This window comes from Eulemur rufifrons, chromosome 26, assembly GCF_041146395.1.
Source record: "Eulemur rufifrons isolate Redbay chromosome 26, OSU_ERuf_1, whole genome shotgun sequence".
NCBI classification, from domain to species: Eukaryota; Metazoa; Chordata; class Mammalia; order Primates; family Lemuridae; genus Eulemur; species Eulemur rufifrons.
In genome coordinates, this window is record NC_091008.1 from 6899169 (window position 1) to 6917988 (window position 18820).

The 18820-nt window shown below is 42.6% G+C and overlaps 1 protein-coding gene across 5 annotated transcripts in view; it reads right to left on the reverse strand.

Annotated features, from left to right (window-relative positions):
* NPNT (nephronectin) overlaps positions 1 to 18396 on the reverse strand; it is a 66322-nt gene extending 47926 nt beyond the window's left edge. For 4 of the 5 annotated variants that reach the window (XM_069459217.1, XM_069459215.1, XM_069459216.1 and 1 more), the window contains exons 1-2: positions 18268 to 18396; positions 16249 to 16349 (exon numbers count right to left, since the gene is read on the reverse strand). In XM_069459217.1, the coding sequence (XP_069315318.1) occupies positions 16249 to 16349; positions 18268 to 18338 (172 nt within the window). In that variant the 5' untranslated portion in view covers positions 18339 to 18396. Of the gene's footprint in view, positions 1 to 4211; positions 4263 to 16248; positions 16350 to 18267 lie in introns of all 5 variants that reach the window. The other variant, XM_069459214.1, reaches the window with a different exon arrangement.
* Between the last annotated feature and the right edge of the window lie 424 nt (positions 18397 to 18820).

Genomic DNA, 18820 nt, shown 5'->3' on the forward strand with positions numbered 1-18820 from the left:
TGTCTCCGTGGAACCAACAGTCTAGCAGCACAAATGACACAGACCCACGATGCAGGGCAGTGTGAGACAGGGTCCACGCAAGCATTAGCATAAAATGCAGAGAAGAGAGATGTTTTCTGCTATGAAAGTTGGGGAGAGATTGGGGGCGGGGGGAGGGGCGGGGAGGACATGGCATTTGACCTAGGACTTGAAGGGCTGACTTTCAGTACATTGACTTAGGAGAGAATCCAAACCCAAAAAATAAATGTGCTCATTCATTTCTAACCATGATTCGCTTTCAGTCCGATATTTGCTCAGCGTTAGGACAGGTGGTGACGGAAAACAGAAAAAGCCAACCACAGTGGGAGAAAGATACAATGTTTATAGAGGATACTTTTTTTGTTTTTAGCCCTTGATATAAACAAATGTGGAATTATTACTTTCTTTCAACTATAGGCCAAAGGAGTGAACTAGAACGAATCTTGTTCAAGAACTTCAAACAACTGGACATAGAGCATGGTATTTTACCTATTCCCACATTCTCATTCCACTGGTTCAAGTCGTTCCTCCGTGGAGGTGGCCGAGGCAATTATCAACGTCGACTGAGGCTGACAAAGGCAAGGAAGGTTGGTTCGCGTGGGACAGTGTGTCGTAAAGAAATCAAGTCACAGTCCGCGGAGCTCACCCCGGCATCCGCCACGTGCCAAACCTCTGCACTGCCAAGCCTCGCAGCAGACTCAGCACATCCAAACTCGCAGTCATCATCTGCACCTTCTCCCGTGCTCTCCAGCTCACCAAAGAACATTCTAGAAACTTGGGTGTCTTCCCTGACACGTCTTCACTCTGCACAGCCATCACCACCACCATTTGATTAAATGTGACTGTGAGCCGGTTACTAAGCTAAGTGCTTTATATTTTCTCATTTCATCCTCATGAAAAATCCTGCAAGATAGGACTCTTATCTACATTTTATCTCAAAAAAGAAGCTACCGCTCAGAAAGGTCAGGGACGTCTCTCAAAACCCACAGCTCGCAGGACACGGGGTCTGTCTGCTGAGTCCCTGCCCCCCCCCTGCTGCCCGATGCCTCAAGCCCCTCTGTCCCTCCTTTTTAGTATATTTCAACCCCTGTCCTCTTTGTTCCCACCATCACTACTTGAAACCAAGCTTAGTTTCGAACTGGGCTGACTGTAGGGGCCTCCAGGCCTGGGCCTCAAATAGTTATTCTCCAAATCGCCAATGAGGAAGTTCAGAATCGGCCTCGACCCCAAATGCCTCCGGGTCCCAGGCATTCGCCCCGAACATGCTTTTTGCACATGGGCGGCTTCTTACGAAGCTCCAGCCCACAGACTCCTGGCAGCAATGCAGGGCTACTGATTTTTCAGCAAAGCCTGATATCCGCGTTTCCCGTGTGACACTGGCAACTACATGCATTTCAAAAAGATTTGCCAAAACACGCCAAGCAAAACTAAATCCAGTCAGGTTATTAGATCTGACCCATGAGCACCAGCTTAGAACGTCCAAAATGTTAGGTAATTTCCCTGCTTCAAATCTTTGCAGTGTTTCTGTACAACTTTGAGATTAAGCCTCATCGATTCACTATGACATCAAAGGCCTTTCCGTGGGTTTCCTGCTCCTACTTCTGCCGCGAGGCTCATGAGATGCCCTTCAAGCGTACACCCCGCTCTGGATGGAGATTCTTACCCCAATCCTTGCTCGTGCCCCTCATGCTGGGATCTGAGGTTTCCATGCATTTTTCTGTCCACTCCGGGTGCCCCATCCTTGACTGATCCGTCCCTCAGGACCCAGCCGGGCGGTGACAACTACGTCACTCCTGGTCTGGGGTACTGCCCCCTGGGACACGCTCTCACGGGACCCTATGTCAACACACCTGTACCAAAACACGCCTTTCACCCAGTATGGCTGTCATCTGTGGGCCTCCAACACTGACAGCGAGTGACATGAATGCCCAGAGCTTCGTTTTATGGGGTGATACCCGCGGTGGCTGGCCCGGGATCCAGCAGTCATAGCACGCGACAAATCTCTGTTGAACGAACGCATCCACTCAACACCCTTGCGTCCACGAAGTCTTCCTTGATGCTCAGAGCGGGGAGTGATTCTTACCCTGAACTCCCTCAGGGCTTCATCCCCAACCCTTTCTTATTTCAGAATCACGGAAGGAGTCAGAGCCAACCATGGTACCACGTCCTCAGAAATAAAGGTCCCTGCTCTATCTTTGCATCTCCCCAGGACCTAACTGAGCTCCGTGCCTCTAGCAAGCTCTCAGATGATTACCGGATAAATCACAATGATTCTAAACGCTGTTTCCACAATTCAGTTCTATTTCTTGCCAGTTCCTTGTCCAAGGGCAAACATTTTTCGATACCCCAAAACCGTTCCACATGGGGGTTTGGGGACGGATGTTACTAGAGAAATGGGAAAGAAACGGTTCAGAAGCACAGACGGCTACCCAATCAAAGCTTTTATTTTAGAAATGAATAATTGGAAAAGTTTTCTACTTCCAATCGATATTTATTTCCCAAAGATGGGCATGGTAAACAAAATGTATTTTAAAACATGCTGTATTATGTATCCTATGATGGATCTAGTAAAACACAGCTCAGAGCTCTCCATTTGTATTCTATATATTGTACTCTATCTATCTATCTATCTATATAGGTGATTCAAAATGCCAATTTTGAATCATTCAACTTTCAGGAAAAATATTTTATTTTATTTTATTTATTTTTTTGTTGTTGTTGAGACAGAGTCTCACTTTGTTGCCCAGGCTAGAGTGAGTGCCGTGGCGTCAGCTTAGCTCACAGCAACCTCAGACTCCTCGGCTTAAGCGATCCTCCTGCCTCAGCCTCCCGAGTAGCTGGGACTACAGGCATGTGCCACTATGCCCGGCTAATTTTTTGTATATATATATTGTAGTTGGCCAGATCATTTGTTTCTATTTTTAGTAGAGACGGGGTCTCGCTCTTGCTCAGGCTGGTCTCGAACTCCTGACCTTGAGCGATCCACCCGCCTTGGCCTCCCAGAGTGCTAGGATTACAGGCGTGAGCCACCGCGCCCGGCCAGGAAAAATATTTTAAACAAAGATAAAACAACTTCATAAAGAATAGCAGACATCATCATGTTCTAACTAGTTGTATTAGTACCAAAAATAGCAAACTTCATCACCAACTGTCCTATGGGACGCACTCCGCTCCACGGCCAGCAGGAATTTTGCAAAGTAGGTTTAAAGATGAGGAAATTGCAGCTCAGAAAAGTTAAAATGGCTGGTTTCTCATAGGGGGTAAGTCACAGAAACAGGTCCCAATCCCAGAGATGCTGGTGACAAAGCACACATTCCCCTCTTTCCTCGTCCCCCACCCCCAGCCGCAGCTCTGCTAGTCAATCCTGTAACTGCAGGTAACTGTACAACACATGTGCTTTGATGCTTCAGTCTCCCTGAACAAAGAAATTCCTTAACTTTTATTTCTAGCACTACCAATTTTATTCCCAAATGTTTTTATTAAAACTCTACCTTAAATTAAAATTCTATGACATGTGATAGTATCTTTCGTCAATCAGTTTAAAGCATATTGTCTTCTTGGCACCAATCCCATTAAGTATTAGAATTTCACACAGTTCACCAAAGTTTTTCACTGAAGTGTCACAGGGTGATTTGTTAATTGACATTATTCGCTGCCAAAAATATTTTAAACAAGGAACCCTTTATGTACCAAAACAATAGCATGAATACTCATCGGTGCTATTAATAATGGCTTGTATATTTTATACAGTAAAAATATTTCTTACCTGAATTGTTCCATGGAGAATTAACGAACACAAAACATAATTCTTTCAGGTTAATGATAGGCTGGTGTTAGTAATTTCATTTGGTGGACTTTGTTTTTTATATTTGCTTCTTTAAGTATTAAAAATGTAAACTCTCCTTTAGGTTAGAATGGAGGTCAATTTATTAGATTCACAAATAGAGGAAAGGAATTATAAATTGAAAAGGCAAAGTTTAACGTAATAACTGAATTAAAATGAACTTAGTATAAGCATGTACAGAATAAGCACATTTCTAAGGGACTTATTATAGTTTTCCAAAAAAAAAAACAACTCAAAAGCACAACTAATGTTAAGTTTTGTTTATAGATTTGTGAAGTTATTATTTAGAAGTTATGCCTTTCGAGATACAGGTTAGCCAAAATTATTTCAAGAAATATGTTCATCTAACCTTTGAGCTGGCACCTTATCCTGGCTATTCTCTGCCTTAAGACGTAGAAAGCTGCAAAACAAATGTCCAAAAAAAGAAATTCCAGATCTTTTCTCTGTAAGGAGGCTGGACTTGGGTATTTATCAACTTGTTACATTCCCGGAGCCTTACACATAATTCAACTTTCAGTGCTTTTCTGAAACAACAAAAAAAAAATCTAGGACATGTTTAAAATAGTAGTATTTTAGTCACCGTTTTGTTATTAAAAACATTTTGTAACAAAAATATTAACCGATAATTGAAGTTATGCTATTCTTCCATAGTCCAAATTCTAAATTAAAATATTTCAGACCTTTTGTGACACTGTGTCTTCTATTTCAATTTTTTGTTTTCAGAATGTTAATGTTTTGATTCCTAGAGACAGTATCCTTTTATTTAAGTGCATATTGGACAAAACACCTGAAAAAAATTAAAACTTTTGATCAATCAGTAAGAAAGGCTGGTCGTTTTAAAATTGATATATCTTTACTTACCTGTTTCTTACATACTGTTTCCTTTTCTCTCCAACTTTGGGAGGAAATGTTAAGGTTTTTTTTTTTTTTCCTTCCCTTCCAGGGCATTTTCTTCTTGCTTGGCTGCTTTGGTTGTCAATAGCAACAAGAATTACCGTGAAAGCTCAGCCCTTTAACTTGAAGATACATAAATAACCCAGTCTGATGAAAGTAAAGGGAAGAAACTTGAAACGCTAATAATGGTCAGTGTTTGACCAGCCTAGAGATCTTAGAGGTGAGGAGAGAGATGATTTTATTACTTCTCTTCTTGATCAATGCCTGCCCTCTTGAAAGCATAAAATATCCACTTTAACTTATCATGTGTGCATTTATTTGTATAATTTAAAATTAGGTGAACAGAGTCTCTTCTTTTAGGTAATTATCACAAGAAAAAAAAAATTCTAAGTCCTATTTGATTCAATTGAAGCAGTAATTTCACTATTGATCCAGAATGATTGGTCTGTATTTTAAAGGCACACATTACATTTGCTTGCTAAACGTTTTTTTTTTTCCATGTTGGTTAGGTTTACAACAAATTAGTGTTTGGTTTCTATTGTTAAATTTTAAGGAACTCACCATATCTTGATGTTGACACATTTCTTAATATAAAAAAAATAAAATATATCAGGTACAATCTAAGCAAACCGATAGAAATAAATCAAAGCATAAATAGCAAATTACATTCTGGATCACATATTAAGGAAAATTGGTTATGACCATGGTTATGTATAAGAAAAAACCATATAAAAGGATACCACTTCTTTAATACTCTTTAAATGCCAATTTTGAACCATTTAACTTTCAGGAAAAATATTTTAAATTATTTTAAACAAAGATAAAACAACTTAATAAAGAATAGCAAACATCATCATGTTCTAACTAGTTGTATTAGTATGAAGCAGCCAAATGGTTTTGTATGGTTTATTTTCTTCCTATACTATTTTAAGGCTGGGTCACATTTTTCCTACTTAACATAAAATAGCCCTGATACACATAGATTTAGTAAATGTTATGGTATCAATATGTATACCTGCTAGACCTCTAGCATAAAATTTTAGCCAATGTCCCATATTTTAAAATTTGCATTTTAAAACTATACAAAACTGCATTTTAAATCAAAGTAATGTTGGCTGGGAGTGGTGGCTCACGCCTGTAATCTTAGCACTCTGGGAGGCCAAGGTGGGAGGATCGCTCGAGGTCAGGAGTTCGAGACCAGCCTGAGCAGGAGCGAGACCTTGTCTCTACTTAAAAAACAGAAAAAATTAGCCGGGCGTGGTGGCGCCTGTAGTCCCAGCTACTCAGGAGGCCGAGGCAGGAGACTCCCTTGAGCCCAGGACTTTGAGGTTACAGTGAGCTATGATGACACCACTGCACTCTAGGCCAGGCAACAGAGTCTCAGGAAAAAAAGAAAGAAAGAAAGAAAAGAAAAGAAAAACAATGTTAAACCTGGGATAGATTTAAAAGTTTCTGGGGTCCATTCTCTATTGATGGATAAGGAACTTTTCAATTTTTGTGAAAGTTGCCAAAAATAAATGTCCTGCAAGCAGCACTAAAATAGGATTCACTAGTAGCACATAATATAGAAAAATATGTCTGATTTTCTCTTGGTAATCATAAAACGGCCACAATAGTAAATACAAGCAACAACGCCAGCAAGGCCACCCGGTTGCAGCCCACAATTCTAGAACTCTCTCCTGCAAGTCGCCTAGACACCACTGCTCCAGTTCACCTGAGGGTTCTCAGTGACATTATGCACTTTACTACACATGGTTGAATTAATAAGCACTCCGATGATTTTACGAAATTGTGACTCATACAAATGCGAGAAACTAAACTATTTGAGGATTACTTTTTCCTGAGTGCTAAACACAGGTTTACAGATTTGGAGCTGACCCTGGACTTTGGACAGCATTAAAAGAAAATAAGGGATAAGAAACCTTAAGGAACTGAGCCTTTCTCTTATCCAAATGGATGCCTATTTTCTCGTGCATAGTTTAATTTACTGTAGAGGACTATAAAATGCCCAAATGTTAGGCCAAGTATGAACTTCGGAAAGGAACTAATAAAATGCCGCAGACTAAGACAGCTGATGCACTTATCACATGACTCAGACTGCAGACACACAGCCTCTTAAGCAAGCAGCCCAGCAGGACGCATGGACCTCCTTACAGGTGACATGCTAGCTACACGCGTGAAAGGGAAATGTCCTCCCTGGCACTGACTTCTACCTCCCAACCCTTATCATCAGCTAGAAAAATCACTCTAAAAGCTCTCCATACCTCAACCTTAACTTTCATGCTATATTCTTCATTGTCAAAAAAGTTGATTTTAGCCTGGCAAACTATTCACAGACAACTATCCAAATCTGCACATTTATAGCACCAACATCCAGGACAACGGGCCCATGACCCTATTAAATGGGAATTTAGATGATCCCAATTTTCAGTACACTGCTTTATAAGTATAAAAGATACAGAAGAATTCATCAGGCCTTAACGCAAGATTAGAGACCAGAACATTTAACAAATTTACACATTACTTACCCATAATTTTATACTTTTCTTTCCAAAAAGTAATTGTTGCAAGAAAACACTTCTCCCTTAGTTAGGAAATGAAACTATATATTGGAATGTCTTAATTGTTGGACATATATAGACATCAAGATACAATAAATCTTTTAATTCATCAATAATTTTAAAACTCAATCTAAGGAACAAAGGACTTTGAAACCACCATTATCCATGTGAAACAACATAAAATATTTATATAATCATGTGAACTGGGAACAATTTAACTAGTAGAAACTATTATAGTAAATACATGTAATATAAAATCAACTCTAAGCACCTACGTACATTAAAAAAATATATAATAAGCATAAACAGCAATCTGTGTTTCTCTATTAATGATCAACAGCTTTGCTATTTGTTGGCATAGAAACATTTGGCAGATAATTACCAAGTACCTACAAAATCTTAACACTGAAATTAAATGGGAGGTACCAAAGGCTTTGGAAAAATATTTTGAGTGGTGGGAAGCTTGTATCTGAAAAGCCTATCCATGGAGTTAGTTTCCGTAAATTTAGCAACACACATCTTTGACCATTTAGGGACTTTTCCTTAGAAACTGAATTTGAGAAGTCTGATTTATGAAAATAAGGCTACAGGTTTTTGAAAAACAACATTGTTTTTGGCAAAGTAAGCATAAATCCAACAACTCCTGATTGCTCCTTCCTTTTGTGTACCTTAGCACAAATTTAAACTGTGACGACACAGTTCCTAAAATTTCAGAGTAAGTCAATAACATCTACAAAAGGCAATTCTAACCTTGTGATCTCATGATGTTACAGGAAAGTAATATCAGTTTTGGAGAATTTATATTATTAAATTACAGAATGGTTAAAGAGATAATCGATCAAATGAAGTGTTTGGTCACTTAAAATTTAGTTGACTTGGTTATTGACATGCAAATTACCTATGATAAATCCTTGGTCTCAAATTTGCATTCCCCTAGCATGTAGTACCAAAGCTAATGCATGGCAGAAAGAGAAGGTTTCTAATAATATAAAATTGGGGGGGGAAAACTGTTCTCCAAAATCAATTGCTACATTCTAAAGCTAAGAAACCATTTTGATTATTCATATCTCTTTCCTTCCATCAGAATTAAGAATAACAAGTAGATTTAACAGTCTTCAGCAGGCTAATTTTTTAAATTAAAATTCCACAAAATAATGTGGAATAAACAAATACCTGTCACTATTGTACCACACATCTTAGTACTTTATCATGTCTGGGCTGTAATATACTACTTTATTCTGGCTTTATTAGAAATGTTATTAGGAATTCTATTATGACCATAATTGTCTCTTAATTATGCATTAGTAATTAAGTAATGAAATTAGAAAATCTAAAAAGATGGTTTAATGTAGTAAAATAAAAAATTTCTTTGCATTTAATATTACTTGACTGAATTCTTTACCTTGTTATGCACCAATTTTTTAGTAACTAGTATATTTTGTTCCTAACTTACCCTGGCAGGGTCCCAGGGAGGCACTGTCAGTCACATCAGGCACATGCTACTAGTATTTGTCTATGGTCGTGCCCAGTGATTGATATCACTTTGACAGTTTTCAAGACAAACTATCTTGGCTACGTTCTATTATCTTTGAGGACTGATTATTTATTTGTTCCCATGAAGAAATGGAAAATCTTGGCCCTGGCAATGCCAACTCCTTACTGTCTTCCAGGTTGATACAGAATGACAATTCAGACAGATTAGATTATCAGTTCATGCTGGTTTCTGAGGAAAAAGACAACTGATAGGCAGAAATCCAGAAGGAGACCCTGGCAAACGGACAGATCTCACCCCATCCTCGCGACATCAGCCAGCTGCCTCTGGTCTGAGAGGAAACATGACAAATGGCAGCAGATGGACCTTCGCTGACTAGTCAGAGGGTTTCCTTGGGAAAGGGTAGGGATCAGAGCGCCCTATTATAAAATCAAGCAACAGATCAGACTCTGGATATGGGATCTCCAGAGCCCTGAGTGGGCACTGCCATCCAGCCTTTCCCTTTAAACTACTTACTACCACGTAAGAAGCCACTGGGCCATGGATCAAAATGACAAATGTGTCTGTCATTTGATCACATATAAAAGTTTACTCTGCAGGAATACTGAACACATGCAAAACAACATTTTTAAGGTATGTTCAAAGTTACTTTAGAATTGCTTGTGTTAGCAAAAGATTAGGATCGATGCAAAGACTCACCCATAAGAGACTGGTTAATACATCATGGAACAACCATACAGCGGAATGCAAAAGTAAGGTGGCTCTATAAAGAATGTCCTTCAAGATGTACCGTTAAGAAAAAGAATCAAGATACAGAGCAATGTATATAGTATATTTTTATTTGTATAAAACAGTGGGGGGGGGGTATATAGGAATTTACTCATGAGCATGTAAAATATTTCTGCAAAGTGCACCAAAGAACTGACAATACTTGTTGCTCTGAGGAGGGGTATTTCAGGAAATGAATGCATTTTCTCTTAAAACATAAATTAATATGTTTAAAAAAATAGTGGGAAAATTTTAAACACCTGAACAAAATCAGTGGGAAAGGGGCAAAAGTGTTTTGTTTATTCGGGGGAGGGTGAGGCCATCAGAACCCTCCTCTCCAGCCCTTTGTCCCCCCCCACGATACAGGGCCCGCCCTGTGACGAGCGTCTTCCTCACTCACTAAAGGACGCAGCATGGAATCCATTGACATCACTAATCATCATCCTGAAAGCATCCAGTGGCCTCAACAGACTCAAAAGCACAGAACATGAAGGCTCCAGGCAAAAAGTACCAAAAAGAAATGCTGGACATCACACTCATTACAGCAGGGCAGCAGGAGGAGGAGAAGCACACCTGAATCTTTGAAAAATCTAACGACACGTTTCCAAGTAGCAAACGCAATGTTGTTTCTGGGACCGGAAGTGCCTCCTTGACCCCGCGCATGCGCATGTGCGCACTTCCGGGCAGCCATTTCTATGGCGGTATCTGCGCATGGAGCCAGCTGCTGGGCTTGCAGGGAGGACAGCGCTTCCCTCCCTGTCCTTGGCCCGGGTTTCCCGCTTCGGAAACACGGAAACGTCTGATCCACGAAGGTGAAGACCTGCCCGGATTAACCTGATGAGGGGATCTCAGGAAATCAGTAGATCTTAATAGCGTTAAAAAGATCAGTTATAACTGGGGAAAAGAATGACGGAACAAGTAATTTCTCCAAAACTCAACTTTGAAGACGACGCATACTCTGAAATCACCTGTTTGAAAAGGTCAGGCTTCTTCGACACCGGTTTTGGTTTGGACTCTGCATCCCAGGACCACTCGAAGTTACCCCAAGGACACGGTGTTCTCAAACCACCTTTCAAAGAAAGGGGCAGTTGAATAATCTCCATCAAAACTTCACTTCCTAAGGATTTGGGGATTCGGGTTTAGTGCCGAAAATATAAACGTATCCACTGCTTTGCTTTTTATTCCTACCTCAAAAAAAAAAAAAAAAAAGGAACCAGGTTGAACATTTTCACCCCAAAATTTGGGGAGGGAGCTAATAGGCTTAGGGCAATGAGGTGTCATCAGCGCCCTTAAGCTGGCCCTAAAACCCTTTTAGCAGTTGTCTATATGACTCTGACCAGAGAACATACAACCCCCCTCTTAAGGTTCCCAGTTACTTCTGGGGGGCATAGGGTTGTACAGGTATAAAAAAAATTGCCTTATGCATAAAATACTAACTCGTGTTCAATGGAAACTGCCGCAGAACTTGCTGACTACAAACGGAAAGGCATTCACCAAGAATAACCTGGCCTTCAAAGCAGATTCCAATATTTCTAATTTACTCTTAATTATGCTAAAGAGAGTCTACATAAATCTAAAGGTATAACCTATACAATTTTGTGACGAGGGACAGGAAGTCAATGACCAGTGTAGGGAACAAAAATGAATAAATCATGTTCTGTTTATGAGACTGAGTTTCTGAACCCAGAAACAAGAAGAGAAATTTAAATATTTCATTTACTAAATCAAAATTCTCTGCTTAAACGAATAGCCTTTTCATTTGAAGTGCAGAAAGAAATAATTCAATAATTTGCTCATCATTTCCAATGTCCATAATCATTAATTAGCCAGTAATATATATTACCCAACTGAAATTATTTGACAACTCCAAAATAGCTTCAGAATTACTATTTCTCAGTCTCTACGTTTCACTAACCTATAAGTTTATCTAAAGCTGGTAAGAATCCAAAATTTTTACTTTACACGGAAGAGGTAGATGGAAAAATGAAGTTCAGAACTAATATAGCAAAGTCAAGCTCTAGGCATAGGATTTATGTCTTCCCAAAATCTCCAGCAGAAATATAACAAAACATCTGCATTTTCCCTGGTCTTAGGGATAAATTACATAAAACCATCCTAATTCACATCATTTCCTTCAGAAACCACAAATTGCTCACTGACAGCCAAAGAACTCAGAAACTGAAGAGCTTTGTTGAAAATTGGAACTACTTGTATTTTGAGATTTTCTTCACACCTCTGTGAAGTGCTTTCAACAAAAACACTATTGTCATGAGCCACATGTACAACCCGCCTCCAAGTACAGAAAGACAACCACACGGGAAGACAATATCTAGATCCTGTTTATCCTTTTCTACATTAAGGAAGTTTTCAGATAGAATTTACAGCTTCAATGTACCTTGGAAATCTGCTTGTAAAATAAGAAAATGGCAGCCAGGAAATGTTAGATAGCTAACCACATATAAAAGTCAGGACTTGAACTCAGTTGTCCCAAATTATCTAGTGCTTTTAATTAAGAATCATTCTCATAGCATACATAGCTTTTTAAAATAAAACATACAAACCCTGAAAAATCTTTATTACAGAGGTCTCCACTTGGCAGTCAGGAAATAGTTAATATAATTAAAATAAAACATGCCATTAAGATGATGCAAAGATAAGGAACCGATTACAGATCAATAAACAGAAATATTCTGTGACAATCTCTGAGTGATTAAGGTCCTGTGGGCTGTAAATCCGTATCCATGAGTTGTGAACATATTAAGAAAATTTCACGTGACAATAAAGAGCCACGTCAATAGTCAATAAAGGTAAAGCCCAAGACACTTAGAAAATCAAATTTTGAATCTTCAAGATGCTAGAGCTCTGTTTTAGAGTTAAAAATACAAAACACAGAATCAAAGAATACAAAGAAGCCAGAGGGATGACCTACAAAAGAACTATGAAGAAAGAACCTGCTTAATTCTGGATTGGGTCGTGCTTTCCCCAGCAGGGCAGGGATGTTGGGGGGTGCAGACAGGAAGAGGAGGACAGCTTCTATGCCCATTCGGGTAGTTTCTCTGACCCTTCCTTCCTCAGTTCCAGAGGGAAGGACAGAAAGTCTCCGGGCTGACTGTGTCTTCATGGCCAGATGTAGTGAGCCAGAAGGGGAGGTTTAGCAACTCTAGCACCCCACAATGTTAGTCAGTCTCCCCAAACAAGTCCATGGAAGGGTAGCAAATGAAAGTGAAATGCAGCATGTTTTGTGTAGATACTTATATTTGACTCTCATGAATATCGTCAAAATATCTCACAAATGCTCAACCACATGGAATGGACCACTCACCAAAGTGTCGCTGCACCAAGGCGTAAGATCTGGACAATAATATAATGAGTACTACCTCCTCCCCACACACCTTCTAATGGATAAATTGAGATGCTCCATTTATGCTTCCCACGTGCATAGGTGGGAAGACTTTGCTTTGCTGTGATGTTTTGAAGGAAAATTCCAAAGGGAATCTTTTAGAAAAAGAGAACCAGGGCACCTCTGATAAGGAAGAAAGAATGCTCCTCATGGGAAAAAAAAAAAAATTCTGTGATGACGTAAGGGTCAAAAAGGCAAAAACCTTTTTCACATGAAATTTCCTGTAACTTCTTTAAAGTCTTTACAGGTAATCTGTTGCTAGATTTAATTGTTAAAGAATAGCAAGGCATTTTCCTTGAATAAATGTAGTTACACAGCGTTTAATTTCAGAAAGGCTTTCTTTAAAAAATAATAAGGGCTTTTCAGAGACAGTTCATTCATGCCCACAAGCCTCTTTTTGGTGCTGTTCTGCCCCCCTGAGCTGACCTCTTGCCCCCACATTCTTTGACCTGTTTATATCAAAACAAAGACAGAGCTCTGAACTGACAAGAGACATTTGGACCATCTAAGATTCCGGAAAAGTAAAACACACAGAAGGAAGCATCCGTCTTTGAACTCATTTTTACAACCTTGCCATCTTCAATATTAATGGTAAAGAACCATTTGGCCTTTTTTTAATTGAAAGGAAAATCATTTTATTGCAACACGGAGAGAGCCCTGAAAGCCTTTTTTATCTTAGCAGTAGAAAGGTAAAGAGTATGTATCTCATGCCCAATGAACAAAGAATCTGACAGAACAGGTAAGTCCCACCCCGTACCGCTGTGGCGGTGGCAGTATCCTTCACATTCTTTAATGTTCCCAAACACTTATGTAGCATTTACTCTGTACTAGGAATAGTTTTAAGTGCTTTCCAAATTACAACTCGTTTCAACCTCGTTATGGTCCTCTGAGGTATGTACTATTTTAGATTTATTGTTGAGATGAGGAAAATAAAGCACGCAGAGGTTGAATGACTTGCCGGAGGTCAGAAAGCTGGCGAGAGCCGGAACTGGGATTTAAACCCAGGCAGTGCAGCTCCTGAGATCATGTTCCCCACCAGTAAGCTGCCTTTCAAACGGGCACCAAATCTAACATAAACTGTGATTCGTGCAAAATCCCCTCACACACTACAATTAATGTGCACATTCATTTTATGCATTAATTTCAATGCGTAAATTTCAACGCCTAAATTTCAACGCGTTAATTTCAACGCGTTAATTTCAATTAACACGTACTATGTTGCAGTTTTCTCAGATACTTGGGGAATAACAACAGGGAAAAGATAAATAGTATCAAATACTATATTTGACCACTTTGCCTCTGCGTTATTTTGGAAACAAAATAAAGGTACACAATTTAAAAAAAAAAATAGTGTCTCGTATCTGCTAGGAAAGCTACGGTGCAGAAAGTAAAATATTAGGAAATCTCTTGGAGGTTTGAATTTTGTAATGCCACTCTAACTTTAAAAGGTCTCTTCTTTACTCATTCAAATTCAGAACCACCCAGCAAGGGCACATTAGAGAAAATTTAATTACATGGTACAGGAAAATAGAACGGCTCTTAGAGGTGCTTCCTGGGGAATTCCACAGTCGGTGAGCCTCTCGGAGATTGGAGGAGTTTCTTCTCCTCGAAATTCTTTTGGCATACCTGGCAGAGAGCGTACGTGCCCCTAAGCCTCTGCCCTGAGGGAAGGTGCCCTCCTCTGTTGCCCAGGGCATTCTGCCAACGCAGCCTTGCCCTGGGTGGGGCTGGGGAACTATGCACACATCAAAGCCCTTCGCATTCAATTTGGGAGTTTCCTGCAAATTAAAGCAGCCAAGGAGGAGGAAGCTATCTTCACGCCTGCAAAGAAACGACCCCCTTTTCATTTGAGAGGGGTCTGCATGTGTGTACCAGGACGGGAGAAGGGTCCTCTCTTCACCCTTTGGTTATTAGAGCCTGACGGTTCCTCGAATTCATACCTGCAGCGTCCAGCTGTGCAAATACTTCTGACGCTGTGGTATAACTGGCAGAAGCCTAAATTCCACCATGCACCATTCTTCTTTTTGACCATCTACCCTTAAAAACAACGCTGAATGGACTAACCAGTGGCAGGGACAGCAGCTTTGCCTACTTCTCTCGTTTGCTGGAGACTGGAGTCACCAGCATCTCCCTCTAACAGAATGCAACGGATTCTCTGTGCAAAGTGTCCAGCCCAGCGGCCTGCACAGAGCAGGTAAACAAACATCAGTCTTCACCTTTCTGTCCTCAACCAGAGATGGTCGCCTGTATGTGCAGTTAGAGTCGACCTGTGACTGTCACTCCCCTTTTTCCACAAAGTTACGGAAAACATCAGGAGCATTTTCAAGAATGAAAATAGCTGCAGGAACTTAAATTTAACTCTTTTTACTGCCAACCTGACCCTAAGGCAGCTCCATCACTGCCAACTCCAGCCTGCTTAGCTACCCTTTGCTATTGCTCGGAGCCCCGTCCTCATTGGCAGTGAAACACACATTCCAATGTAGACCCCAGCTGAGTTCCCGCCTCTTAGCAGATATGCCCACCTAACTCTCTAAAGATGCCCGGGAAATTTACTTCATCATTTGGGGACTTTTATTGCAGGAGGAGTGGGATAAAATTTTAAGATCCTGATAAAATGCTGGGAAGAAATCTCCTAAATTTCTCAAACTTCTGTTTTCACCATCAAAATATCCAGGGGTGATCACGAGCATGGTAAAAATCAGACTTGGGGCGTGGCACCTTTTACATGAGCTTAATTACTTATAGAACTTACAGATAATGTTGTTTTTTTTTTCCCCCAGAGGTTTTATTTGATTACACTGGGTGGTCCATTTAGAACACTGTCAATACAACCTTACTTCAAAAAAAAAAGATTTACAAATGGGCGACTTTACACAATGGCTATGGTGAGGATCATTACATCAGCACTATAAGGTTCAGAGTTTATTTTGTGTAAATACAGTCTAGACTCATTATCTTACCCCCATCTCAGATCCTGGAGCAAAGAAAGGAATAAACCTGATGAGAAAATAGGAAGGAGGTGGAGATAGGGACAAATGCTAAAATAAGCATTTTTAAGTGGCTCTCTGTTCAAAAGCTGTCACCTTAACACAGGTGGCTCTGATCGGAGAGGGGCAGAGTAAGGAGCCTGGAGTGTATCTGGAAACTCCCGAGTCAGACCTGCAAGGCCAGGCCTTGCTCAGTAAGGAGCCTTCTGACACTGGAGCGAAGCCAGAAGGCAGGCGGAAGCCCTCCCTCCCGGGGAACCGAAGTCCCCTGGCGTGGTACTTACGCTGACATGGTCCCCAGGACTGGCGGGCCCAGCCCCAACAGCAGTCAATCCTCCCACCGTAACGACACAGGCCAATCGTTGACACTATTTGCCTGGGCCACCTACCAAACAAAAAGATTGAAAATAAATAAAGACACTCTTGAGATTAAAAATAATTTCCTCTCGTTATTATTTTAGGGGAAAAAAAGATGTTAAATCACACCCAACAATTTTCTACAAACTCCTTTACGCCTGCAGAATTTTAAGGCTAAAACACCTTCACAGCAATAATGCGGCTATGATCTAATTTCAAACTTCAGACAGCTAAACACCCCCTCCCTCCACACACAGAGGTAGGAAGAAGGGGGAAGCAAAGATCCTTTCTTAACTAGAAATAGCACCGGCTAAAACCAACAATCCTCAAGGCTGCCACTCACAGGACAGTTTCTGCAGCTTGAAATAAACCAGATTCCACAAAACCCCACACCTGTTCCCCGGGGGGGAAAAGCCAGTTTTGACTGGTTCATCATAAACTGAAAAGTATTAAATAAGATATGTCCAAGCAGAAAACAGTTTCTGCCTCTCATAAAGGGCAGATGCGGAAAAAAGGACGGAAAGAGAGGCAGCTCCCAAAACCCAAATGAAACCGAGCTCTTTTCAAGATAGAACTTTGGCAGAAACAGTCCCCAGAAAAGAAATGTACTAGAAAAAAAAAAAAAAAAAGTCTAAATAAAACCAAGGAGAGTTTAAAGTGTAGCTGGCATCTCGTGTCCCTGTGGTCAACAATTCATCATATTTTCCTCCCTAAGGTAAATAACCACTGAAGAAAGTTTGCAGTGTCAGGATACAGATGTATCCACCAGATTACACTTTGACACATGATTGGTAAACTGTTCACTTGTTTAGATTCACACCTAAATTGACATGGTAATGGGCCATTGTAGACATCTTTTGAAAGTTACATTAAAATGGCACGCAGATCACAGGATGTTATTTCCTGTTGCAAATGCGTGTACAAGGAAATACACAACATCAAAAAATAGCTGTTTTTTAGATTAAAAAACAAAACCATAGATATAGAAAGAAATACACAACATTCCCAAATATGGGCAAAGAACTGGCTTTTTAAAATAAAAGAAAATCAAAAGGTCTATCTGCTTCGTGTCCTGGAAGGAAAAAAAAATAACAAGTCTAGCCTTTGGCTGCTACCCATGTTTTCTTAAAACACTCCTTTTTCTTTTCAATTCCGTTTTCCTTTACCTGCCCTTCTTACCCCCAGGCCCAAATACGATATAACCCCTGACTTTCTATTTCCTCCCACCAGGTAGTAAACAGGCAGCTGCGCCTTTTCTGGGCGGCCCCACTGGTTCCCCTCGTTCCCCTCCAGGTACGAGAAAGCCAGTCAGTCGTGGAACTGGTTCGTCCCCAGACTGCAGGTAAAACAGGTGCGGCATCTGGGGCTGCGTGCAGGGAAGGGGGTGTGTGACCCCGAGTCAAACCTCTTGCTCTGCCCGCCGGGCGGGTCGGGGCTGCAACCGTGCGGAGGTCGGGGACCGAGCGCGTCCTCGCCGCAGATTTGCTCAGTCGCTCACCCGCACACCCGGACAGAGCCGGCGGCGGCGGGGCGGCGGACGGCTGAGCGACAGTGGGGACGCAGCCGGGCTGTCGGGACCTGTCGGAGCACGCAGCAGCCAGTTCGCTCCTGTCTCCTCCTCTCCGTCAAGGAAACCGAGCGGGGAGGCGACCAGGTCTCCCCCCCCTCGCTCCCACCCTCCCCGCACGTTTCCCCTCCGGAGAGCGGTGGAGACGCAGGGCGAGTGTCCCCGCCAAGGGGGTCCCGCGCGCCCCCTCTGTCCCCGCCGCGACGCGAGCCGGAGCCGGGCCGGGCGGCGCGCGCTGCTCGGAGCCGCCTTGGGGAAGCCGCGGCCGGTGGCGGGGCTCGCGGGGACACCCGGGCTCTGGCGGCCACCGGGACCCGCAGCCCCGCGGGGACGGAGTCGCGGGAGGGAGGGAGGCGACGGCGCCCCGGGCCCGACTCACCTCGCGTCGAAGTCGGCGGCCGCGGGCAGGCACAGCGAGGTGGCCAGCGCCAGCGCCAGCGCCAGGGCCATGTCGGCGGCGAGTCCCGCGGGTCCCCGCTGCGGCCGCTCGGCGCGCGGCCCGGGCAGGTCTGCGGCGCCCGCGTCCCGCCGGCCGTCCCCGCGCTGGGGGGCGCCGCAGGGGGCGCCGCGGGGAGGGCCGGGGCGGGGGGCGCGCGTGCGCCCGGCTCGGCGGCTCCCCCTGCAGCCCTGCGCCAGGCTGGGCCCCTCGCTCCTCCCGGAGGCCGGCGGGGAGGCGGTGTCCCCTGGGGGGCGGGGCGCGGGGAGGGGACGAGCGGGCCGGGCGCAGGTGCGCTCCCCGGGCGGGTGGGGACCTCGGCCCCGGGCGGGTGGGGACCTCGGGCCGCGTGGTGGCTCTTCCCTCCCCCCCCAGGGCGGAGAGGTTTACGGGGCCGGAGCTGAGCCGCGTCTACACGGCGCGACTCGGACACACTAGCGAAGGCAACTCCGGGAGTTCGCTTCTCCCGCGGAGCTGGCAAAGGCGCGCGTTCTAG